Below are 26,823 nucleotides of genomic sequence, written 5' to 3'. Positions count from 1 at the left end.
TTATATTTTTTTTTAGAAGAACTAACAATGGCTAAAAATTGGTTTTAGGGGACTATCCTGGAAGACAGCTTTGTGGTGTAGCTTCTGATGAGCTTCCAGACTCGTAGGGGTGAAGAGGAATATAGAGACTGCCTGGACCGGGGAAGAAAGAGATTGGAGCGTGTGTTGCCGCCATCCAGTCCTCCCCATTGGGATGGTAGCTTTCCCATTTATTTTTCAGTATTTTTGAGAAATATCAACATCTGAAGAAAGGATAGGGATACAGTTTAAAAGGAATATTAGCAACATGGCCTCTGTGGCTTCTCTGGGTTGGCTTACCAGAAATACTAACCGATAACTTGTTCTCAACTTTCCCCTTTACCAATTGGGATGATAGTTCAATGAAAAAAATGAATACAGAGCTAAATAGAAGAGAAACACTTAAAGAAATGTTCAACGCCCCTAGTCATCAAATGCAAATCAGAACGACTCTGAGATTCCACCTCAAAATGGTCAAGATCAAAAACTTGACAGCACATGCTGGCAAGGATGTGAAGCAAAACACTATCTGAATTTTTTTCTAGAAAAGCTTCAGCAACTTTTGTCCTAAATTTCACATGTACCCATACTTCAAAACAGCATCCAAAGTAAATTCAGGCTATGGGTACTGATTAAACTCAGTATAAACCCCACCTTTAAAAAAAAAATACAGAATTTGTTAGCGATATAGCTATAAAGTAAAAATATACCATGAATTAATAAACCATTTTTATTTTATGAGCCAAGGCTTTTTAAAATAAAGTATTGGAACGCATAAAAAGTGACTGAGAGATGAGTTTTGAGTGTTAAAATCATGCCAAGACAATTTAATGCTTGCAGGAAATTTTCTTATTCCCTACAAAGGAAGATCGTTAAAAGAATCAACCTCAGATCTGATAGAACAACTCCCACACTAGACTGAACTCTGAACTCGTAAGGCCCCTGAACTAACTGTAAATAAAAAGAAGGCATAGCCATGCCACAGCCTGTATTCCGTGCGTGTGTGCCAAAGCCTGCCACCCAGCATTGCTTCTGTACTGTGCAGACATATTAGATACCCTTAGGGTGGGGCTGAGGTGGGAGGGTAGTCTCTAGTGTGCGTCTGTGAACTCAGCTGTTCAAATTGGATGTGCATTTCAAGTATCTGAGTTTCATGATAATGTGCCATGAATTTAAGATACATCTATTTGTATAAAAACAATTTCTTCATCTTATCATTTTCACCTGTAGAGAAAGGGAATTTCCTAAGCTTTCTATCCATAATTTATATAGATATATATAAAAGCTTAGGAAATTACTAAGCTTACTACCTGTGAGTTATATATGTTTATATACCGATTTTCACCTCCAGGCATTGTCCTCAAAGATGACTGTCACATCACTTTACCAGACTTGACTCTGGATGAACCAGTACGTGGGATCAAACTAGGGCTTTGGGTATGCTGAACCAGTGCTCTGAATGCACACCCAGGTTGAACCAGTAGTTCTAAAAACAAAATTCCACTCCAAAAAAGACAATGATTTGATACCATGGGACCATCGGGATAGGGTACCCTAAAGGAAAATGCCAAAGTTGGGGCTAGGGTTTGTGTGTGTTGGGGCAGGGTTAAAAAGGACAAAATCTCATGCTTTCAAAAAAGACAACATTACATAAAATGACTGCCTGATGGTTAGCAATTATTAGGCCTGTAAAATTTAGAATATTTATTAAAAGAAACTAAAATTAGTCTAGTAATATCACCATTACACTTGGCCAGTGATGTCCATAAGGCATAGTGGCACACACCCTGAATGTCTAAAATGACTAAAATGATCATCAAAGTCGGTATGTTCGATTCTCAAGTGCAGCTGGCTGGGTACTACTTCCGATGCTAGCTAGTGAACACTCTCCAGTATAATGCTGCTTACGTTTTTTCCAGGTGAAGTTCTTTGACACTTCAAATTTGCTGTAGGCGACGGAGCACACAATGCTTCGGTTGTAGGTCGCGTTGAAATCCAGCTTGCTACTGACAGCATACAGTTCGGATTCGGGGTCCTGGGAAACGGTTGTACCGATGCCCCTTAATTCTCTTCCGCTTTCCAACCAAGAGAGGCGAGGCTCTGGGAAACCTCCAGAGGTTTCGCAGATGATCGTTCTCATGTCGGCAGATTGATTTCCAAACTGAGTTATATTAGGGACAGGGAAGTCAGCTAGAGACAGAGCAAGCATACAGTTATACACAGGTACAGTTCTGTGTGCTTAGGCTTATGATAAGCTTCAATGAGAATGTCAACAGAAGGTTGAATTTGCAAGTCTCCAAAGAGTCATTAGTAAAACCGCTGGTGTGAACTGGTCACATCAGTTGTCTCCCACCTTGAGGGAGGCGGGAGCATAGAGAAAGGAAGAGATTCGTGTGGGAAATGTTGACGTGGTGCTTGCTGTTGTATGAGGAGAGAAGAGGACTGACGTTTGTTGAGTTCCTCTTAGCTATTTCTGGAAATTATTCCCTTTATGACAACCTTGGGAGGTTAGACTTAGATTTAAAAATGTCATGCTCAAGTGAAGTGTGGTAGTATATGCCTGTGGTTCCAGGCTGAGACAGAAAGGTTGCTTGAACTCCACAAGGTCTGGGGCCAGCCTAGGAAATATAGTGAAGATCCTGCCTCTTAAAAACTAAAATAACCAGGCAGGGTGGAGCACACCTTTAATCCCAGCACTGAGGAGGCAGAGGCAGGCATATTCCTATGAGTGAAGCCGGCCTGGAACTAACATAGCTAGTTCCAAGCCAGCCACGGCCTTATAGAAAGACCTTGTCTCAAAACACAAAATACATACATACAAGCACACATACATACAAGCACACATACATACATGCATACATACATTGTTAAATAGCACTAACTTGAAGTGATTGGTGCCTATAATTTTATCTTGTAAATAAATCTATTTGGGTAACTCACAGCCCTTCGGCAGAACGGAGATCTGTAGTCCCACTTCTCAACACCAGAACCTGCCCTTGCTGTACCCTTCTAACTCAGGGGAAGTACACAGGTGGCTCCTTTTAGCTGTTGATGTAGTGAGGAACACGGGTGAAGCCGCCCTACGACCTGAGAGCCAGAGAGCAGACGGGAGCCCATACGCACCGACCCTTACGGCCGTGCCTCTCCTGGATGTCTAAGTCTCAGCACTCACCCAGCACCCTGAGTCCATCTTCAACGCTCCCTTTCTTCTGTAGTCAGGTGTACTTTGGAGGCTGAGGTAGGAGGGGTTTGAGGCTAGCCTGGGCTTGTAAGTAAAACTATGTCCAAAACGTACAGTATTAAATCTGCAGTCCCAACCACTACATTTTATTAATTCCTTGCTACTCTGACAGTTTAAAGGGACAAGGAGGCCTCTGGAGTTGACTCCCTCTATATGCTTGACCTCCGGTGAGATACTAAAGCAGGCTTAGAGCCAAGCATGGAAACTTCCCAACCACTTCTTCTCACTCTGAGACTTCAGGAATTTAGGTTCCGCCTCCACAGACACATGTGTCAACCACACCCTCCACATCAGTCCATCCACTGAACTCTTAGAAGACTGAGTACTACGGAGCTCCTGTGAATGGAGCTCAGTAGCACCAAGAGCAGTTCTTAAACTGAGGTGTGTCTGTGGCTGTGGGCCTCTTACTTGGATTTTAGTGTTAGTCTGTACATGGATTGGTCTGTACATTGTAGGGCTGAAGGAATGAAATGGCACCATTACTTAGCATGGAGCCTGACACACAGGATGTTTTAGGTAGAGGCTCTCCTTTAAATCAGCCTGCAAAGGAAAGCTTCTAAAACCGCAGAGTGACACCGGGAGAAATGAGGGAAGGGCAAATACAGGTGGATAGAAAGGGAAACCCCTGAATTTGGTTGGAGGGGAAGTCATTTTAAACAACAACAGCAAAAACTCCTTGGTGGTCAATCTCTCTGAGTTTGAGGCTAGCCTCTAAGCCAGTCGGATGTTTTCCTGAGCTGTTTATGGTTGGCATTATTATTTTCTACTTCCTACCGTAGAACATTCAATCAAATTACTACCTGCTAGCCAACATAAAAAGGTCACATTGTTTCTTCTAACCAGACATCCTGGGCTCTACCCTGGAGGAGCAAATCCTCACACCTTACGTTCTCAGTCACAACTCATGTTTGTTCATTTCTGCTCTCTGCTCTTCTGAGAAACAGTTAGCTCTACAAGGGCCACCTTTTCATGTCTGACTGAGCTCACAAGAGCCTCAGCTTCGTCTCCTCACCCTTCCACGAGACATCCTGCTCAGAGGAACTACTCTGAAGCTCCTGCAAGTCTGTGAACCATCTAAAGATTAGCCCTTTGGGACTGGGGAGATGGGTAAGCAGTTAATAGTACCTACTCTTAACTTACTCTTGCAGAGCACATGAGTTCAGTTCCCAGCACTCACATTGGGTGGCCCACAACTTTCAGCTCCCGGGCAATCCAACACTTTCTTTAGGCTGCTGTAAGCACGTGCGCGCGCGCACACGCGCGCACACACACACACACACACACACACACACACACACACACAGTTAAAAGGATCAGCCTTTTGTAGCTCAGTTAACCCAAGTTTTGGCCACTTTTAGTGGAAAAGTTAAGGATATCTTATGAATAAAGGCAGGAATACAAATTATTCAGAAAAGTAAAACAAAAAAAAGTGACCTAATTAACTTATTACCCAGAATAGGATAGTTACTTCTCCAATGCATCTCACAGTACAGCCACATAACATCAAAGTTATGTCCTGCAAGTCAGAAGGCATTTCAAACCAGTATAGTGCCTGTGATGGCTTCTGTGGCCTTGGATTGTTTCTGGTAGGAGAAAAGTACATTGATAGATGTTTCCACCTTGAACCATTTGGTTTTCTATAAAACTGGATATTCAGCTTTCAGAATTGAAGTGAGACCCATTCTTTGTGAAAATTGTCACCTACATCAATAGACATGTGCCTATAAGGACATTACAATCAGTAAACCAGAGAATCTTACCAACCTCTGATGGACAGCTCCACAGAATTCAAGTGTCTCAGGAGATAAACCCCTCTCTCTTTCTTTTGAACGACACATTCGTAAATGCCCCTGTCTGAGGGGAGCAGGCCCAGGATCATGAGCGAGAAGTTGTTACTGATGTCACATAAAGTCCGGTTCTTATACTCTGGCCACACCTTCTTATCCCCAGAGCTGATGCTCAGCACCATCTTTCTGTCATCTTTTTGCCAGTAGATTCGGTGTATGGCCAGCTCATCAAAGGAAAAGTTGTAACCACAGGACAATGATACCTTTTCATTCACTGACTTGAACACTTGGTCAATACCTAGGAAAAGACAAGTAAGAAAAAAATTCTATCTTTATTGAGCCATCGAATTCTCATGTTCTATAAAGTGACTAATCACGATGAGTGACTCCAGAATGAGGTTTGGTTTTTGTTTTTTTTTTTTTTTGCCTCAATACTTATTTTGTTTTTGTTGTTTTTTGTTTTGTTGTTTTTAGAGATAGGGTCTCTCTGTGTAGCCCTGGTTGTCCTGGAACTTGCTGTGTAGACGAGGCTGGCCTTAAACTCAAAAGACCCTCCTGCTGGATGTGCCCAGCCACACCTAGCCTCAACACTTTTTTATGATTATTTGTTTAATTGTATATTGAATTGTATAAAATGGTGGGGTTCATTTGTTTATTGATTTATTTTGGGGCTTTTGAGGCAGGGTCTCTCTGTGTAGCCCTGGCTGCCCTGGAACTCGCTCGGTAGACCAGAGCTCCTCCTGCCTGTGCACCACTACCACCTAGTCATCATTTATTATTTTTGTTGTAGTTGAAAAGAACCGTATACAACCACATCTGTGTTAGATACCTATAATCCTAGCACTTGGGAGACAGGAGAATAGCAAGTTTGAGGCCAGCTTGTCTTCCATTGGGAGGCCCTGTCTCAAAACACCAAAGGCTGGGGATGTCGCGAAATGGTGGGGCACAGGTATACCATGTACAAGATCCTGGGTTTGAAGGCCAGCCCTGAAAGAAATACATCAAATTTACTGTGTTGACCATCTTTAAGTTTACAGGGAGAAATATCTTCTGTTGTTGTGAGACAGATCTCCAGAGCTGTTCGTATGTGTCATGAGTCTCTGTACCCATTAATCAACAAACTCGCTTTCCATTTGCCTCATCCCTGGAGCCACCATGCTACTATTTGCCTCTATGAATCTACGTTAGACATGCTGGTCTTTTTGTAGTTGGCCTGCTTTACTTAATATTATGTCTTCCAGGCTTACTTATTGTGTGTTATATGACAAGAGTTGCTTGCCACATGAAATGACAGTCCCAAATAATCTGTCTCTCCTTATCTATCTATCTATCCATATGTCTGTGTATATAATATAATATATATTTTATATATCCTTTTTCCAATGTGTATGTTGTAAAACACACACACACACACACACACACACACACCACTTGATAAATCTACTCATCTGCTGATGAACATCTGGGCTGCTTCCACCTCTTGTCTATTACTGTAGATAATATTGCTGTGAACATAGTTGCTCAGATGCTTCTTCATAACTGTGCTACCTATTTACCATGTCCATGCTGGCCACCTGGCTCTCTCAGTATTGCAAGTACCTGTTACAGAGTCCTGGCTCCTCTCAGCATTTTTCTCATCCCTCTGCCCCTACCCTACACCTCTCCAGCTTCTGAGCTTTCCTTCCCTTCCCCAGCTTCTGATTCCTTATAATCCAGCCACTTCAGGCACATTCTCTCTTGGTCCTTGGCTCCTACCTTGCCCTCTTTATTCCTCTCCCTCTCCTAATCTCCTCTCTTGTCCCTGTCTCTTTTCTTCCTCCTCCCTCTTTCCTCTCATGGCCCCAGTCTATTTTGCTGCTACTTTCTCTTTATCCTCTGTACTCTTCCAGATGCCTCTGGCAGTACCTTCCCTCATATCTACAATAAAAAGCTTCTTCTCGACCATATTTGGAGCAGCCATGTCCTCATTTTCATTCAACCAGCTTTTTGCCATGCCTATGGGGTAGTCATCCTGATTTCATCGAGGCAGGAAGACCTGCCCACCATGGGTGGTGCCATTCCTTAAGCTGGGTCCTAGATAGTATAAAGGGAGAGCTGAACACAAGCATTCCTACTCTGTTTCTCTTGACAAGGATGTAACAGCACCAGCTGTTTCCTGTTCCTGCTGCTGTGACTCCCCTGCCTCGATGGACTATACTTGGAAGCTGTGGGCAGAACAAACCCTTTCTCCCCCAAATCACTTTTGTCTGGTCATCTTATTATAGTCACAGGAAAAGAAACCAAGGTAACTGCCTCCCCCAGTTTTAGGATTCAGTTCCAGAATAACTGAGCCCACACTGCCTTCCTCCATCCTCACCCCGTCATTGAGCTTTTCCACTTTAAGAAAGAGTCAGTGCATAAAGGCAACTGTGAACAAACCCGGCACCCTGAGTTTGTTCCTTGGGATGCGCATGTCGGAAAGAGAGAGCCAACTCCTGCAAGTTGCCCTTCGATCTTTATGCATGTACCATGTGTGCACATACAAATAAATAAGTCATCAATAAAAAAGAAAGAGTCTACAGGGTTGTAATCCCAACATTGGGAGGTAGAAGAAGGAAAACCAGGAATTCAAGGTTATCCTTGACTATAAGGAGTTCAAGGCCAGCCTACACTACAAAAGGTCTTGTCTCACAAATGAACACAACTAAAAAATGAAACAAAAAAGAAAGAGTCCCTTTCTCTCCAGGCTTGGACTGACCTCATGGTTTCAGGCTGGAATGACTCACAGGGCCACAGCTGTGGCCTATGGACTGTAGACTATATCTGCCCTCTTAGCTACCAGATGGCCCCACTGTCCGGGCTTTCTCTTGGCTGTCTATAATCTGTGCATGTAGTTATCCTACAGCGTGGATTTGCTAAGTGAGTTCCATTTGAAAACTCAATCCCTTGGGCTGTAGAGATGGCCCAGTGTTAAGAGCAGTGGCTGTTCTTCCAGAGGACTCCTCTTCAATTCTCAGCACCACAAGGTGGCTCATAAATACCTATAACTCCAGGTCCAGGGATTCTGGCACCTTCTGGCCTCTTTGGGTACCAGGCACCTACATGGTGCACACATATACATGTATACAAAAACCCACCCATATAAGACAAAAAATTAAAAAAAAATCAGGCATGTTTCCTCATCAGTATAGCCACAAAAACCAACATTTCAGTATCTAAACTCCAACTCATTAGCTCCTAAAACATATCAATACCACAAAATTCCCCGTCTGTGTAGACCTCTTAGTTGTGGCTTAGAGGCAATGTCCCTCTAAGGCTCAAGACCTCAGGCCCCCAACCCAGTGCCATCATCTTCACCCAGCTTGCCTTGTGCCCCCGTGGCCACAAAGATGCCCATGTGTGCAGCCTCCTTGCCAGTCCCACTGTCTCTTGGAAAGCAAGATCAGGGGCAATTGCGCCTTCCTGTCTTACCAGCCATCCAGGAACAGTGTTTGTGCTCCTAATTAGAGGCAGCTGAACTCTCAGCCTCCCCTTTAGACCACCCTGCTGAACGCCACCAGTTCCTACCGGGGTCAGAACTGACAGGAGTAAAAAAGATAAGCCTGCAGAGGGCTATTGTAGCTAAAGATCAAGTTATGACCTGGACCCATTAAGGGATACAGGAAAGCTAAAAGATGCATAACAGAGCAGAGACTATGTGCTCCCCTTGACTTAGATTCTAGTCTCAGCTCAGCTGTTTGACAAGATACATCTTTTCTTTTCTTTTTTTTTTTTTTTAGATCATCTGTAAAAGGGGGACATGATACCTGCCCATTCCAGAGCACTGCAAAAATAAATTCAATTAAGTGACATAAACACAGGGGATCCCAGGACATCAAGCCTTTTGTAGGGGTGTCTGCTCTCCCTCTGCCTGCCCAAAATCTTACCCTCTGGTTGCTCTGACCTCACTCAGGGATCACATTGGCCCTATTGCACTCTGGTCTTACTCGAACCTGATAAACACTGAAACATGAAACAGCTCATTTCTCTGGGCCCCAAATAATGGGATATTCCCTCCCCAAAATTGCTTGCTCCTACCCCATAGAGTGCAATATTTTTCAGCAGATTTTTAACATCTGATGACACGAGACAAGAGAGATAATCATAAGTAAAAGCAAAACTGTCTCCTTTCAGTGGCAGTTCCTGAAAATTTTCTGTGTGTGTGTGTGTGTGTGTGCAGTCACATGAAGAAAAGCTTAGATGTCTCTCTAAGAGTCCTGGCACTTCATTGATGAGCCACTCTCTATCCCTGTCTTAGCCCCAACCATCACACCCTCATGCTGAGGAAGAACCAAACCGAAAAGAGGAATCAAAACTTTCCTGTGTGACTTGGAAATTCCCATAGGAGCCAGGCTCCCAGTCTTGTGCCTGAGCAGTGAGAAGATGGAAGAAAAGGCTTGGCAGGCTTTTGTCTGTGTGGGCGACTCTGGAGGGGCATCAGGTTCCTGAAACCTTATTGGACCTCTGAGTTTGTTGGGCGTGCTACCCGGCACTTCAGCACACCAGACAAATCAGGAGTGAGTGTTCAAACTAGACAGCATCCTTAACTCTCCTCACCATGCCTGGGATATGACAGAAGCCAGCATCTTTCTCAGAGGTCCACATGGTCCAGGCCTCATGTCACTAGGGGCTGGTGTTCCCTACTCAGAAGAGCCTTCTCTTTCTCTCTCAAACAGCTTCTTCTAACACCATCAGTCTAGCCACTCCTTCGGCTCTCTCCCTGATATGTCGGGTTTCAATTTTCCTGGTTTGGTTTTGTCTCTTTTGAGATGACATGGTTGTATATCCCCATGTGCCCTAGCACTTGTTTTATCTGGTCTTAAACTCAGAAATCCATCTGCCTTGGTTTCCTGAATGCTGTGATTACAAGTACATGGCATGCTTTCTCAGAAAATTGAAACAAGTTCTACCTCAAGACCGAGCTATACCACTCCTGGGTATATAACCAAAAGAGCCTCCACCATACCACAAGGACACTTTCTCAACTATGTTCATAGAAGCTTTATTCGTAATAGCCAGAACCTGGAAACAACCCAGATGTCCCTCAACTGAGGAATGGGTACAGAAATTGTGGTATGTTTACACAATAGAATACTACTCGGCTATTAAAAACAAGAAAATCATGAAATTTGAAGGCAAATGGATGGAACTAGAAAAATATCATCCTGGCTGAGGTAACCCAGACCCAGAAAGACACACATGGTATATACTCACTTTTAAGTGGTTATTAGTCTATAGTACAGGGTAATCATACTACAATCCACAGATCCAAAGAAGTTAAATAACAAGGTGGGCACAAAGGAGTACGCTTGAATCCCACTCAGAAGGGGAAATAGAATTAACATCAGAAACAGATAAAGTGTGGCAACTAGATGGGAGAGGAAGCGGGGAGGGGAACGAGAGTGGGAATCAGATGTGGGGAGAGCAGGGGTAGGAGGTGAGAGGGTTCGAGGAGAGAAGAAAAACTGAGGGGCGGGGCATCTCTGGGACAAGCTGGAGACCTGAGACAGGGGAGGCTCCTGGGCATAGATGGGGTGACTCTAGCTGAGACTTCTAGCAGTAGGGGATGTGGAGACTGAAGTGGCCACCTCCTAGCCTGGCAGGACCCCCAGTGAAGGGAGGGGAACACCAACCAACCCACAAAACCTTCAGCCCAACATTTACCCTGCCTAAAAGATGGGCAGGGATAAAGACTGAGCAGAGCCTGAGGGAATGGTCAACCAATGACTGGCCCAACCTGAGACCCACCCCATGGGAGAGAGCCAGCATCTGGCACCATTAATGTTACTCTGCTACGCTTGCAGACAGGAGCCTGGCATAACTGTCCTCTGAGAGGCTCCACCAGCAGCAGATTGAAACAGATGCTGAGAGCCACAGCCAGACATTAGGCAGAGCTTGGGGAGTTTTGTAGAAGACTGGGAGGAAGGATAGAAGGACCTAGAGAAGACAAGAACTCCACAAGAGGACCAACAGAGTTGACTAACCTAGGCCCATGGAGACTCACAGAGACTGAAGCATCAACCAAAGAGTATGTATGGACTGAACCCAGACCCCTACACATATGTAACTACTGGGCAGCTTGGTCTTCATGTGGGTCCCCTAGCGATTAGAATGGGGGTTGTCTCTGATGTGGATGCAGTTGCCTCCTTTTGGATCACTTTCCAAAGCTGGGCTGCCTTCCCTGGCCTCAGTGGAAGAGGATGTGCTTAGTGTGACTGGATATACAGGGGAGGGTTGGTACGGGGCAGGGCTTCCCTTTTCTGAGGAGAAGGGGAGGAGGGAAGGGGCAGCGAGTAGGAGGTGGGACTGAGAGGAGAGGAGGGAGGGGCTGCATTCGGGATGTAAAGTGAATACATAAATAAATTTAATAAAAACAACAGCAACAAAAATATATGCCAGTACACATGGCTTTGTCTTCAGTCTTGCTCCAGCTGATACAGGTTACACATGGGATATACATGTACTTGTACATATAAATGACATGAGAAGCTTTACCTGCTTTGTTCGTTGCCACATCTTCACTGTTAAGAACAGGCCCTAACCTAAAAGTGATACTTGCTGAATGCATAGCTAAGTGTTAGGAATGGGGATCAGCATGAATTAGAACCATAATCTTGACAAACCTGGTAAAGGCCTCAGGTTCACTTCCCTACCGTACATAACTACCACAGCAATCCTAGGAAGGAAGCAAGGCACTTTGTTAACTGTGATGCGATATTTTTTTAAATAGTTTTACACTTTGTTTATTTGTTCTTTATGTGTGTGAGTGAGTGGGTGCAGCTGTGCTCATGCCGTGGAGGTCAGAGGACAGATCTCAGGAACTGGTTCTCTCCCTTCACCGTGAACTGTGGGGCTTAATCGAGTCATTAGGCCTTAATCGGGTTCTTCTGACCAAGTCCAGCAAGCTGCCCTGCTGAACCACACCCAGCATGGGCCAGTAGAGACCATCTGACCTGTTGTACGAATGGAAGGCCCGCAGCTGGCGTGGGGTGTGCATCTCGCACATCTAGTCATCAGCAGCTGGCTGATGCTGAGGCTCTGAGAGGAAATCGGCAGGAGGAGGAGGCAGCTCTGCTTTCACTGGTGTTCTCTACATAGCCTTGGCTGTCCTGGACTCACTTTGTAGATCAGGCTGGCCTTGAACTCTGTCTCTGTGCTGGGATTAAAGGCCTGCACCACCATGCCCGACTTGTACTTACTTTTAATGAACCTGTGTATGGTGCTCCTCCTCCAGGTGGCAAACTGGGGACACTCAGCAGTTACTCTTAGCCTTTCCTGACCCCTTTGCCATCTTCTTCCCTTACCAACTTTAACTCCCGACCACTAACCCCCTAGAAGAGGAAGCTACCAGCCAGCAGACAGACCACTGGTTTTAGACAAACAGCACATCTTTTAGGAACTCAGTCGAGAGCAGTGTCTTATTGGTCATGAAGACAGATGATTTTCCCAGTACGTACTACAACATAAGTGAATCCTGAAAACAATGCTAAGGAAAAAAGCTAGACGCACACCACAACAGGGTGCATGCTTCCATTATAAGAAATGCCCAGAATAGGCATGGGCCTAGAGAGAAGAAGCAGAGTAGTGGTTACTAGGAGATGAGGAAGGTGTCACAGAAGTGTGGCTGCTGAAGGGCTCTTCTTACGAGGTGATGAATATACTCTGAAACTACAGAGTACTTATGGGTCCATTATCAGTCTGACACACTGAAGCCTCATGAACTGTTCACTTTAAAATGGTGAATTTGTTTTCCTTCTTTGTAAGAGTGCCATCAGCCAGCAATGGTGGTGCAAGCCTTTAATCACAGCACCACTTGGGAGGCAGAGGCAGGTGGATCTCCGTGAGTTTGAGGTCAACCTGGTCTATATATTGGGTTTCAGGACAGCCAGAGCTACATAGTGACACCCTGTCTCCAACACAAAACAAAACAAAACAGCCCCAACTCTAAACCTAAGAGTGCTATCAATGTGCACACTTTTATATATTTTTTAGAAAAGGTGTTTTAGATGACAGTTAAAAACTGAATACAATGAAAAGTTGAATTTTATGATATTGCAGGAAAAATGGATAATATAAAAATTAAAGTAAAGCTAGTGAGCTGGTTCAGTGGGTAAATGATGCCAAGCCTGGTAACATGAATTCCATCCCAGCACACACATGGTGGAGAGAACCAAATCCTACAAGTTTTCCTTTTGTCTCCACATGTGAGCTGTGGCACACACACACATACACACACACACACACACACACACACACACATTCACTCATGCACATACACCTCCTCCCACACAGGACTGATGTGCCTTTCCAGAGTCTAATAACTACATCAGTCAATGGAGAGGCTGCCTTGGAAGCCAAGCCCCTGGGCAAGGGTCTTAGTGCTGGATTACCATGTCTCCTAACCAAAAGGGAAAAACAAACGGGGCACAGTATCTTAAAAACGACCAGGTGAGGGTTTAGCTACTGACTGAGCACTTGTCAAACCCTGGGTTTGATCCTCAGCACTGAAAACAAAACCTAAAACGACTCAAAAAGACATGATACGCATCCGCGTAAATGTGCTCGTTAAATAAGCATTTTTTTCCCAGGCTAGAAAAAACTAGTATTAGATTTGGACAGAATGAAAGAGGAGAAAAAAACCAAACAAATGAACAAACAAAACCATAAACGCTACCCATTATCCTGATCCCCAGGGATATTAATGGTGGTATGTGGGCCTCCAGCCTTCCCATACCAAATGTGCCTAATATCGTCTGATCTTGGAAGCTAAGCAGAGTTGGATCTGGTTAGCACTTGCGTGGGAGACTGCTGATGTTCGCACATAGTCATTTCTATGGGTTCGATATTCCGGGGGCACGTCTAAGCTTTTCATGACACGATTACCGAGGGCCTGGTGTGAGGCCTGTGCATGGTGCCGGCAGCACAGGAAGCTGTGTGCTGGCATACTAGCTGTTGGAAGATTTGAGTCTTGGCCCCTGAGTTTCTCTCCGATTTACATACAGCCCCTATATTCTGTAGGAATCAGATTTTTATTTTTATTTTTCTCTTAAGTTCTAAGTTCTTAGAATGCTGAGAGCTTTAGACCACTGTTATCAGGGCAATGCTGGCAGAGGCTATTAACTCATGAGCTGGGTTGGCCGGTCGTGTTTGGACGGTGGTGTGTGGGGGTGACAGGCTGTTACTTGGGACATTTTGAGGACATTTTGCTTTTTCTCTACTCACAGGCCCTGATGCACCTATGGCCAGCTTCTGTGGGGAGCTTTCCCCCAGCCTTCAGAGCTGAGCCACCCTTCAATGGCCCCAGCCCTGAAGGAAAGGCTGCCCACTCATGCTCCTCTGCTGGTTGCTTCCTAACCACCAGTTTCTGGCATACAGCTGTGTTTCTGCCTCGAGAGACAATGTCTGAAACCTGATGGTGGAGGGGATATGGCTGGGTCCTGTCTTGTGAACGGAAGAGGTCAACTTGCCCTGGGTGCCAATGAACGGAAAGTAGGAGGGGAGAGAGGACCATGCCACCAGGGTGAGGCTTCTTGACCCAGGGCAGGATGGAAGGTATGGGACACACCCAGCTCCAAAACAGCCCTCCATTGTCTGACTTCACCTTACTCTATCTTGACTTCAGGGACCACAGGCCATTCACATCCTCAGCCAAATCTGCCCAGTCCTCACCAGCTTCATATTGTACATGTCTCAGCCTATCCTCTTCCATCCAACCCTCTTCTTGTCATCAGAATCATCACATCCCCGCAGACATTTGGCTCCTGTTAGATTTCTCGCGATTACCGTGCCTGCTCTACAAGCCATTCCTCATGCTTCTGCAACTCAACATTTTTGTGTGACTCTCAGCCTCATGCATGCTAGGCAAGCGCTCACCATTGGGCTATATCGGCAGTGGCCCCCCTCCAGCCTTTTTTTCAAGACTCACGTAGCTCAGGCTGGTGTCGAACTCACCATGCCCTTGAGAATGACTCTGAATTTCTCATCTTCCTGCCTATACCTCCAAAGTGCTGAGAGTACAGGCATGTGCCACCATGCCCGGTTTATACCTTACTAGAGAGTTTATACCTTGCTCAGAGCCTCATGCATGCAGGGCAAGAACCCTACCCACTGGGCTACATTCCGAGTCCGTACTCTTTATTTAAGGCAGGGTCTCACTAAGTTACCCATGCCAGCCTTGAATTCACTCTCTAGCCCAGGGAGGCCTTGAATTTGTCATCCTCCTGCTCACCCTCCGGAGTGGCTAGAATTACAGACATGTGCGAACATGTCTGTCTCCACATTTCCTGTTTTTCTTTAAATGTCATTTACATAGAGACGAGTCAGTCCTCCAGCCTCAGCATCACCTGGGCCCCAGAAATGCAGAATCTCAGGCCCCGTTCCAAACCCAGCTAAGCAGAAGCAGCATTCAAAGGAAAGCTTTGAAGCCAGGCACAGAGGCTGACACGCGTAATCCTTGCTACTCTGGAGGCTGAGGCAGGAGTCTGAGGCAAACCTGAGCTACATTCGGAATTCCAGGCCAGCTTGAGCTGAGTGCAAGAGTGAAATCCTGACTCCGAAAACCAAAACATAAAATATTTCAAAAGTATTTTTCGGAGCAGTTTTAGGTTCCCAGCAGAGTTGGGTGGATAAGCATGAAGGACTCCCACAGGGCAGTGCTGTCCTCACCTTCAAGCTTCCTGGATCATCAACATTTTATGCCTCAGTGATACATCTGTTAAAGTCCACGAACCTACTCTGACACATCATTATCAAAGTCCTAGCTCAGCGTTCCCTCTGGGAGGTGTGCTTTCTATGGGTTTGAAACATCTATGATTAACAGATACATGGCTATAGCATTATGCAAAAGTTTCACTTCTCTGTAAAAATCCCCTGGACCGGAGACTGTCTTTTACCAAAAGCCCCAGGTGATAGATATGCATAATTAATGTATGGACAGTGCTCAAAGAGATAGTGCTACCACCCCATTCTAAAATCCTCCCGTGCCCTCCCAGGACAATATTAATTAACATTCAGATTCCAGATGGGGATCTGAGAGCTCGGGTCCTAGGCCTGGCTCCTTTCTGGTCCTTATGTGGCCATCACTGTCCATCTGCAGGTCCTCAGCAAGGGGAACGGTGCCTCTGAATTCATCTTCTCTTCAAAGTTCTCATCTCTGTAGTAGTCATATATATATAATGCTGTGATTACGGGAGTGCCTGTTTTCTTCCTTCCAGTGACCGTAAATTACATGAAGGAAAGAACTTATAATTTATCCCCAGGAGAGCCAGGCGTAGTGATGGACGCCTGTAATCCCAGCCCTTGGGCAGGCAGAGGCAGGCGGATCTCTCTGATTTCAAGGCCAGCCTGGTCTACAAAGGGAGTCCAGGACAGCCAACGAACGCAACACAGACAAATCCTGTCTCAAACAACCAAACAAAAATTATCCCCAGGACCAATAAATGTGCCTTGTACCCAGAAATGGCCTGGTATTTGTTGAATTTAATGCTTAAAGAGAATGAGCCAGAAAGCACTTGCCAAGAATGCAAGAAGCCTTGGGTTGGCTCTCTGCTGCGGCGTAAACTGGTCATGCTGGTAGATGTCTACCTAGAGGCAGGAAGGTCAAGAGTTCGAAGTCAGCCTCCGTTACCTAGTGAGTTAGAGGCCAGCCTGGGCTACATGAGACCCTGTCTATGTTGTCATTTATCACTTTGGTACCCTGCCCAGAATCCTCTCTAGCAATCTGCCCCCATCAGCTCTACTCCAGCCACCCTGCTCCCTCCTTTCTCAGATCATGGGTGTTAATAGTCAGGACCTTCTCCTTTTCAGGATTCTTGGGCGGTTAGTTCCAGCACTTACATATGCAAACTTGTTTGAGGACATGAAACCCCGACTGAACGACCTCTGGGGTAAGGTGGACATTCAGAGCTGAGATGTTTATGGAACTGGACACAGCAGTAGCTCATCAAGTTTTCCTGATGGCTAAAAATGTATTGCTGTTGCCTAATTCTCACTGATTTTTCTGCTACAGTTGCCACGCCTTGGTTTAAGTTATGTCTGTTTCTCTCTTTCTGAAATTTTTTTCACCCCACCCAGCGACTCCCAGCCCCATTTCTGGGTTTATGTTGAGTCTGGGAGTGCGTCGCTCACTTCCAGAAAAAGACTGCGACTGTGTGGTCATTGGACTTTTGGACTATGTACAGAAGCTGATGTGTGAATGGACACCTATGTCATGGTTGTCTGGGCTCTGCAACCAAGTTTCACAACTTGGGACAGGAAATTTAAACCTGTGGTGGGATGAGCTGTGTTTCCTTCGTCCTCTTCCCTTCCCTCTCCTGGTCTCTGACATTCTTAAATATTCTTAGCAGGGTTTTAGGAGAGTAACTTCACAACAGGGCGTCTGAGAATCCAGTGTCGGCACGCCCTGTGGCATTTCAATTTCCTCCTTGCTTGTGAGAAGTCAGTTTATATGCTATTCCTTAGAAAGCAGATCCTTTATCTTCCGACCTTAGAAAGGTCACACTTGCCAGTTACCCCATTAAAGAAAAGAAAAGTCACAAAGGACAAGGTGACCTGAGTGACCCATACAGAGTCCCCATCCCTTGGTGATAGTGCCTGAAGTCCAGTCTTTTTTTTTTTTTTTTTTTCCAATTTTTGTTTGTTTGTTTCTCTGTGTAGCCTTAGCTGGCCTGGACTCAATTTGTAGACCAGGCCTACCTGGAACTCACAGAAATCCACCTCTGCCTCCCAGAGTTCTGGGATTACAGACGTGTGCCACCTCGACAGGTGAGGTCCAGCATTTTAAAGAGCACCTACATAGACACAGGATCGCTTTGAGAACCAAACATTCTCTGAAGAACCCATAAGGAAACACATAGCCAGTTAGAAGTAACTGAAAGAGCCGTCTTTGTGCTACATCTTAGCTGTCGGATGCCAGTGCTGCCGTGTTAAAAGAAAGCAAAGTTTAAGAAGAAATGTTAAGAGAAAGATTTCACGCTAAGAAATTTCTCAGCTGCCCAATCTGCCCCAAATGAAAAAGATCATCATTGTCTTAGAGGTGGACCACATGAATCGAGTTGTATTGTAGAAATAAACTTTGGAAACCAGACTCCCAGACCGATGCTGTCGGCACACCAAAGGATGTAACTGAGTATCTGAAATTGACAGAAGAGGCCACAGCTCTACGGGTCTCTTTGGTTTCATGTGTTGTTAAAATAACACTTTCCCTCACCTCTATGTTAGAGTTGACGTTCTTGCTTTAACTTGCTTTCTAACTTGCTATGTGACCCTTCATGCCTTTTAACCTCTTCAAACCAGAACTTTCTTAGCTTTAAAGTATTCTGGGGACACTCTGAAGGGTCCTCCAGCTCTCAAAGTAAGCAGGAGAGGGACACAGGGTGAACAGACAGACACAGCACAGAGAACAGCACAATTCCCGAAACCCCAGTGAGCTTAAGTTCCTGAAAGTTCCTTCCTTACCTGAAGACATTTGAAAGAGAGCAACCAGCAGCACAAAGAGATGAATGAGCCTGAGAGGTGGAGACCTGAGGGATGGTGTGTCCTGCATCAGTCGGTAACCCATAGCTTCAGATGCTTTGGAAGGATGCTGAAAGCCAGGACTCTAGAGCCAGTGCTCACAAAAAACCGCGAAACAGAGCAGTATAAAAAGTCAGGATGGTACACAGCCAAGCAGACGCTGGAGAGAGTTCTATTGGTCCACAGAGATGGAACAGAGTTCTTGTGTCTCCGAAGGTCAAGACTGAAAAAGAAACTAGTAAGAGTCTGTTCAGTGGAAAAACTCCCAGTTGCTGTCTGAGATGAGTGAGAGTTCTTTATCTGACCTGCCCCTAAAGCAGGGTGGGGCCAGGAAGGGAACTCAAAGGTGGAGGGAACTCTAGGGGAGGTAACTTGTCCAGGCTTCTTCCGAGAACCAGCCACAGCTGGGTGAAAGGATTCTCTGCTTGTGTGTGTGTGTGTGTGGGGGGGGTGTATAAAACATTGTTAGAACACAGCGAGAACTTCCATTTCATAAACAGCAGCAAAAAGCACAGAGAACCTTCAATGTCACCTAGTCCAAGAAAGCTTAAATTCCATTCTGGACACATGCATAAACCCAGAGTGACTTGCAAAGGTATATTTGTCCAAGGTAATGTTTTAGTTAGGAGATTACTTCTTTATATTTTAACAATTCTCAGATCTTAAATTTAGTCAGTCCTACAAGGATAGCAATCGACAGAAAGGTCTGCCAACAAAAAGGCAGGAAAGGAAAGACACATTGCAAACAACACTTTTTTAGACTCTTAGATGTGAAGAGGCTTTCTTTTTTTCTTTTTTTTTCCAGTAAGTATCAAAATTGAAAAATTGAATGATGTCACACCTGCAACTGGCCAGATGTGTGGATCTCTTCTTTTGGAGCTATCCCAGAGCCAATCAGTTAGCCTGAAGAGATTTTCTCATCAGCATTTTATTAATTAGAAAAACTCTAGTTTAGGAAACGTAAGAGAATTATGATTTTTTTTTTTTTAGGCAGTGTTGAAATGCCGCAGCCACGAGAATTCGAGACCACAGGAGACTCCTCTGAGGGCAAGTTACGATCCATCACGTATGTCTGTTTAAAAAGTGGTGAAGTTGGGGAGTGGAGGCCGAGGGTGTGGCTTAGTTGGTAGAATGCTCCCCTAACATGCAGGGGGACCTGAGTCTGATCCACAGCGTTTGTATAAACAGTGTAGTCTCACTGGAGAGGTGGAGGCAGGGGGGCCAGAAGCTCCAGCTCATCCTGGGTTACAAAGCAAGTCTGAGGCCAGCCTGGCATCTATGAGACCCTGTCTTTAAAAAATACATATGTAATAAGGTTGATGATAACTTTTCCTACTAAGGCATCCCACAGTATGATAGATAGTAAATGTATTTACTTACTTGCTGAAGAAGACTCCTTTTTCTTTTGCCTTAGAAGTCAAAAGATGGGGTCCACTTAACTGAGATGTTCTCTTCTTGTTGTCTCTGTTACTAAAATGACAGGGAGGCAGAATTTCCCCTTTCCAACTTCCCTTTACTAAAGCGTAGAGGAAGCTCCCTTGCTCTTGAGAGAGTGTGACTTGGGCAAGCCACCCGGCAGGCTGCTGTTACCACCAAGGATGAGAACAGACTGAGAGCTTTGGGTATCTAAGAAGAGAAAGCACGAAGGGCAGGGTAACTTTGGAGAGAGTAACTCTAAATATGAAAACAGAATTTGGAACCAGTGTAAAAACAGCGAGCCCAGCTCACACACCACTATCCAGGCAAAGCTCGTGGCTGTCTGGCTCATATGCAGTAGGCCTTTTGGGGGGGAGTGTTTCCTGTTTACAAGATCACCCTGACTGCATATGCATCTTGCCCATTCTCAAAGACTATGCTCCAAGCAGGCACATTGGATGGGATGTTCCATTTGCCTTACCACAGCTAGCGTAGCTTAGTGAGCACAATAAAAGCATCAAGGGATGGGATGAAGAGGGCTCCAGGCTCCCCTACAACAGCTGTCTGCAGCCGGATTGACACCCTGGGGTCCTATAAATGGAATTTGAGAGGCCCCTTGAACAAGTAGCCAGCCATGCCCAACAGTGACTCTCTTTGCACATGTAGACTGGGCAACTTCTCGTCTGAGCTTCCAGTTTGCACAGTTGGCTTTGGACCCACCTAGTTGACATGGGTTACCCTTTGCATCCTGCACTCAAGCACACACCTTAGTTGTGGGGAAGTCGGCCTCTGTGGTACCGTCCTTGGCCTAAGGAGCTAGAGTAGACAGGTAGCTGCTTCCCCCTCTGTTTCCCAGGTAGAAGTTCTGAGAAACCTTTTACAAGGCTCCCAGAAGGTCCTGGGGGATGGGGTACGTACCTGCCATCGATACTAGCCATCAATTTGGTAAGGCTTTTTATATTGTATTTAATTTCTCTTCTTCACAGTCTTATCTATTCAAGTTTCTTAATTTTTGCTGGGGTCTTTATCTCTAGCACTGCTTTGCAGAGAACCCAGAGTAAGACAGCAGGGGTCAGGATATGTTAGAGACACGTGGTTTTCCTTCTAAAGCAGGGGAGGTTTATAGAGGCAAAAAGAAATGATAGTAGCTATGGTGCGTAAGTGTGACCACACACAGAAATGTCTAAAATATGGACTTAATGTCACTAGAAAACAAAATTTTTCTGACAAAAAAAAAAAATCACAATTTAAGTTGCTATATATCCCATAGTTTTCAGTGCTGCTGAAGGCACGGAAATCGGTTTAACTAGAAGACCTGTGGAGAAGTATGACAGGAGCCTGAGATCTATGGCTTCCCTAGGATAGGAAACAATGGAAATCAGACAGAAGGAAGAGGTGAGGGAACGAAGGCTTTGCGTGTCAGAAATTCCCTTATGCTGTCAGGCCCAGGCCAAGGCAAGCACTGGTTAGCTGATGATACGCAACAGGTCCACCTCCCAGGCAGCATGCTGCTGGTCCCCGCAAGGCATATAAGACTCACCAGGACTAGGACAGGGTCTCAGTAACCCGGTGGGCATCCTTTTAAAGGGTGTAGACCTGATAACTTTAAGAAAATAGCCTTCTAGATTTTTTTTTTTTTTTTTTTTTTACTTCTTGGTGTTTTTTGTTTTCCCCCTATAGTGAAAGGATTTGAATCTTGCCTGTATTTAAAAAGAAACACTTCTCTTTCACTCAACCTGAATCTTATTGGTGTGGAAACGTTCTGGAGGCCTCTTGCCTGGGCCTCTTGCTGGCCCTGGAACCTGACCAACCCTGGTTGCAGGATTTCAGGGACTGAGTCACATTTGGTTGCCATACTCATCTGCCCTTCAATAGAACACAGAGGCAAAGGCCATTCTTTCCTTTCTGGTTTCATTTTCTCTGAGAAAGGTAGTACGGAAACAATGATCACACAGTAGAAAAAGTCAGAGAGGGGCTTGCTCTTTTGGGAACAGGACAGCCTGGTCACTATGAGTGTAAGTTTAAATGGCTGGAGAGTACACAGTCTGTTAAAGACTTATTAAGGTGCTTATAGCTTAGATGGGTTATTTACCCAGGAAGCACTCACTCTCCACCTTCCTTCTCTCCCTACCTCTTCCTATCCTCTCTCCCTCCCATTACCCTTTTTTTCCCTTCTTGCATATTTTTCCTGAAAAGGTGAAACAGACAGTTGCCTTTTATTTTGTATCTACAACATCATATTATAAAAGATGATCTTGAACAAAAGGTCATGGTTTCTAGATTTTATTTAAAAAGGAAATTTAATTCTGTTCATGACACTAAAGAGTAATTTCATGAGTTGATGTCATGAGAAGTAGGTTTTCCCCTGAACTCATTTTTTTTTTCCTAGGGAGGACATAATTTTAAAAATTATGCCCATGATTATTTAGTTTTAATAATTTCGTTGAGATTAAAATATACTAAGAACCATCCAGACAGGGTGGCACAAGCCTTTAATCCAGCACTTGGGAGGCGGAGGCAGGTGGATCTGGCAGATCTCTGAGTTTGAGGCCAGTGTGGTCTACAGAGTGAGTTAAATCAAACAACCCCCCAACACACACACACACACACACACACATAGAGAGAGAGACAGAGACAGAGGGAGAGTCAGAGAGACGGTAAAAGCTACACGCTTAAAATATTCAGTTGGATATACACACAAGTCATCCCCAATGAAGACAGCAAAAGCCTGTGTTTCACCCCTAGCATTTCCATGGGTTCTGCAATTGGCCCGCTTGTCTTCTTCCAGTATTGACTTGTCTGCACATTGAGAACTGTATATTAATATGATTACACAGGATGTTCTCTTTGTCTGCTGTCCTAGCCCAAAATTTTATGTGTAGCCCCCTTTGAGTATGGGAAGCGATTTGGGCACTGGAAGGTTCTGCAGGAGGGTCAGGGTTCATATTACCACAGAACCTCCGATGGCATCTCTTCAGAGCCTCCAGCTTGGTTCTTTAGGGGGTTCGTTGAGTGGGTCCTCAGATGGCCTGCTGGTTCTTTAAGAGCACCGCATCCTAAGATTCTGGGGTTCCCTTCATAGAGCTGGACTGCCGCCTCCGAGGGAGGAGGAACAGGTTGAGAAGACAAAGCCACTGAAGGTCTCCTTCTAGAAAAATCCCTTTACTGCATATGTCCAGGAGTCTTCTAGAAACAGCAATGAGAGCTCATATACAGGGGTGGGTCCAGGCTGATCAGTGCAGGCATCGGGGTACAGGGGGCATGGAGGAAAGGTCACTCTGACCCAGCACCCCTTGTTCTTGTTTTTGTTTGCCCCTGAAGGCTGTACTCTCATCTACTGAGAGCCCAGGGGCCAGTGAAGTCCCTCAGAGTGTGGCTGTGGCTGAAGAGTGGAAGGCTGTTTGCAAGCCCGGGAAATGAAGTGGGTTTGGGGAGCTTCTCTTCGTGCGGGAAATACTGAGAGGCAGCAGCGTAGGCCGCTTGCTAGGAAGTCACCGGAGAAGATTTCAAAATGTCCTGGAAGGTCTCTAGCAAAGGCTGGGGGGCTGTGGCCTGTGGAAACGAGCCCACTGCGCTGGCGGAGGTTGCCAGGGGCAGCAACAAGGAAGGACTTCCCTGGCTGTCTTTCTGTTCTGCTTTGAAAGATGAAGCTTTCCCTAATATTCAAATGCCTCTGCCACTGGGCCGCCCTACCTGTTTACTCGCTGGAATTACTGCCTGTTTCTTAAAATTAGGGTGCGTATCTAAGTTTTGCTTTATAATATCTAGCATACATAATAAAATATACAGTATTAATATATTATATATTTGTTTTTGTTTTGAGACATAGCTTCTTTGTGTATCCCCGACTGTCCCAGAACTAGGTCTGTAGAACAGGCTGGCCTTGAACTCACAGAGATCTGCCTGTATCTACCTCCAGACTGCTGGGCTTAAAGGCCTGTGCCACCACCACCCTGCCAATATATTTCTTTAAATTTTCTACTTTTACATGCTCACAAAAGAAGTGCTTAAGCCTACAGCAGCGGTGGGAGGGGGCATAGAATATTTTATAATCGGGCTTTGTGCCTTTAACATAATCAGTGTTCAGCTGCAAGCCATTTTACAGCTGTTTTGTGAGTGGCAGGATGGGGAATGGAAGCTAACCCTGGGCTCCAGGCCTGATTCCTTTTGTGTACTAGGTCACCCAAGCTCTGAGGCGCTCTCCTCACTGGCCCGGGTTTCCTCACTAGAATGTGATGGGTTGAACAAACACTCCTACGAAACTAACATCTGATGACTTATATCACTCTTGTGGACACTTTTTTTTTGCCATTGTATGGAAGCAGAGTCCCCTTCTGTACCCCAGGACATCCCCAGACTTCTTTTGCAGCACAGCTGGTGTTGTACTCCTGCTCTGCCTGCCTTAGCTTTTCAAATGCTGGGATGACAGGCACAAGCCACCACATCTGACTGTATTATGTTCTAGTTTTGTTTGTTTGTTTGTTTGTTTGAGACCATGCAGCCCTGGCTGGCTTGGAACTCACAATTAAGACCAGGATGGCCTCTTAGAGATCTGTTTGTCTCTGTCTCCAGACCACTGGGATTAAAGATGTATACCGCCATATTTGGTGTATTCTATTATTGTTTTAAGGGTTCCCCAGGGCTGGTGTCCAGAAAGCATGTTTTCCTTGGTGAGTCATTCTTCTAGTCTTTTCCTGAGTCTTCTTTAGGATTTGCAGTCTTGCATATGGTATGTAGAGAATGTCTTGCTAAGAGAGGAAATGAGAAAGAGGGCTCATGATGTAGTCTCAACAGCCTGGGAACTGGCTCAACTTAACACTGAGCCCAGCAACTGTACATCCTTCAGGAAGGAAAGGCTAAACTAAAGTATGTCTCTGCTTTTCTGTTTTTTATTCTGAGGCACAGCCTTCTTAGCCCAGGCTGGCCCCAAACTAAAGATCCTCTTGGCTGAACTTCCCAAACGTTAGGATTACAGGGTTGTTACCATGCCCGGCTGGTTTGGTTTTATCCTTTTCATTTTAAATGCACTTTCCTACATTCAAACAATTTGGCTTCTTTCTTTCTTTGCTTGTAGAGATTTTATTTGTTTACCTAATAGTCTTTAAACATCAATCCAGGTCTAATTTTCTCTATATGCCTTCTCTGAGTATAATGATTGACTCAAGAATGTTTTCTGCATCACATTCACCACCTGTACCTCAAATAGTCTTCTTTTTCATGTTCTTTGCAGCCTAATGCTGTTCTAGTCCACTAGACACAGCTCTGTTAAGTCTGGTCATTGTATGACTCCTATACGTGCAGGAAATACTTAGCAAAATTTGGCAAATTTGGATACTATATTAGTCAAAGAACCAGAACACATACAGAGAGAGAGAGAGAGAGAGAGAGAGAGAGACTGAGAGAGAAAGAGAGAGAGAGATCTGTGAGTTCAAAGCCAACCTGGAGTACATACATAGTGAGCTCCAGGCCAGGTAGGGATACATAGTAAAACCTGCCTCAAAAAGATAGAAAGAGGGAGAAAGGGAGGGAGAGAGGGCTGGAGGGAGGGAAGGAAAGACTGGTTTTCTATATTATGAGGTTTGGCAAGCTTGAAGTCTGCGGGGCAGGCTACCAGCCTGGAGATCCTGAGAAGGGGCCGGTGGTCCTAAGGTCCTAATGGTTAATTAGCTGAACTCTCTTTTTCCAAGGGAAGGGGAACCCTTTCTCTTAAGATCTTTAACTGATTCAAGGGGGCCTGCCCACGGAATGGGGGATACCCTTCTCTACTCAGGGTTCACTGAGATAAAGGCTAATCTCAGCTATAAAATACCAACTTGTCTGGAGTAAGATCTGAACAGTTACCTGGGTGCTGTGGTCCAGCTAAGATGACATAAAGTCAGCTGCCCAGTTACCATCTCAGTTTTCTTGAATGGACCGCAGAGCAGCTGCTTTTGGATGTCCATGTCTTTGTCCCTAGCTTTTCTGTTTTCATCCTCCCCGTCTTAATTCATTTTGATGAATTTACATAGGGTCCCATCCTGAGCTTTGTTCTCCTTTGACCCTTGACTCTGGCTACTGTTAGGCTGTTAATCTCTGCTAGAGAGTCCAACCTCCCTTGTGTGTTAACTACTTCCTGTTAGAGAACATTCTTTAAGCCTTAGCTGTCACTGTGTAAATGGGCACTCAGGACACAGTCAGGTCTCTGCAGTGTCAAAGCTTTGTTGAACTGTCCTGTTTATTGAGTATCAGTGAATCTCTGCCCCTCTTAAAACAGTTTTAACTGTGAAGTGAGTAGGGGAGCAACTGGGCACCAGGACCTCTTGCTTTTATTGTATCAAGCTAGGAGTTGGCTTAATGTGGAAGCGTTAATAAATGTGAACAGTTGGGGTCATGTTAGTAGTTTGTAAAGCTACTTTTAAAGAAAGGATATAAAATTCTACTTATAAAACGACCCACCTATTGTTTTAAAATCATGTGCCTACCATACATATGGTAATCTGTAGTTTCTGTTTTTTTCTAAAAATCTTATATATAATATTGAAAAGATATTCTAAAAGATGTAAGCCAGGTGTGTTGTTGCACGACTGAAATTTCAGCATTCTAAAGGTGGAGCCAGGCAGACCATGAGTTTAAGAACAGCCCGGTCTCAAAAAAATAAAACAAAATTTAACTTTTCTTCATCCCTCTCCATACTCAGAAAACTCCGAGAGGCACTTGTAATTATTTACAGTTTGATGCTTATCCTTCCAAGCAGTACACACACACACACACACACACACTCACACACGCACGTGCACACTGCTTTAACATATATTCATCCTACCAGGAGTTATCAATTTTGCTGAATGAGAA

General features: G+C 44.9%; 1 protein-coding gene across 2 annotated transcripts in view; it reads right to left on the bottom strand.

The window, feature by feature from the left end:
- Cd80 (CD80 molecule) overlaps positions 1–18,783 on the bottom strand; it is a 29,941-nt gene extending 11,158 nt beyond the window's left edge. For both annotated transcript variants that reach the window (XM_055624834.1, XM_055624835.1), the window contains exons 1-3: positions 18,520–18,783; positions 5,024–5,344; positions 1,927–2,208 (exon numbers count right to left, since the gene is read on the bottom strand). In XM_055624834.1, the coding sequence (XP_055480809.1) occupies positions 1,927–2,208; positions 5,024–5,344; positions 18,520–18,622 (706 nt within the window). In that variant the 5' untranslated portion in view covers positions 18,623–18,783. The remainder of the gene's footprint in view (positions 1–1,926; positions 2,209–5,023; positions 5,345–18,519) is intronic.
- Between the last annotated feature and the right edge of the window lie 8,040 nt (positions 18,784–26,823).

Source organism: Psammomys obesus, unplaced genomic scaffold (genome assembly GCF_907164565.1).
Source record: "Psammomys obesus unplaced genomic scaffold, mPsaObe1.curated_primary_1811, whole genome shotgun sequence".
Taxonomy (NCBI): Eukaryota; Metazoa; Chordata; class Mammalia; order Rodentia; family Muridae; genus Psammomys; species Psammomys obesus.
Note: the sequence above shows the minus strand (reverse complement) of the source record. Positions and strands in the feature narration are given on the sequence as shown.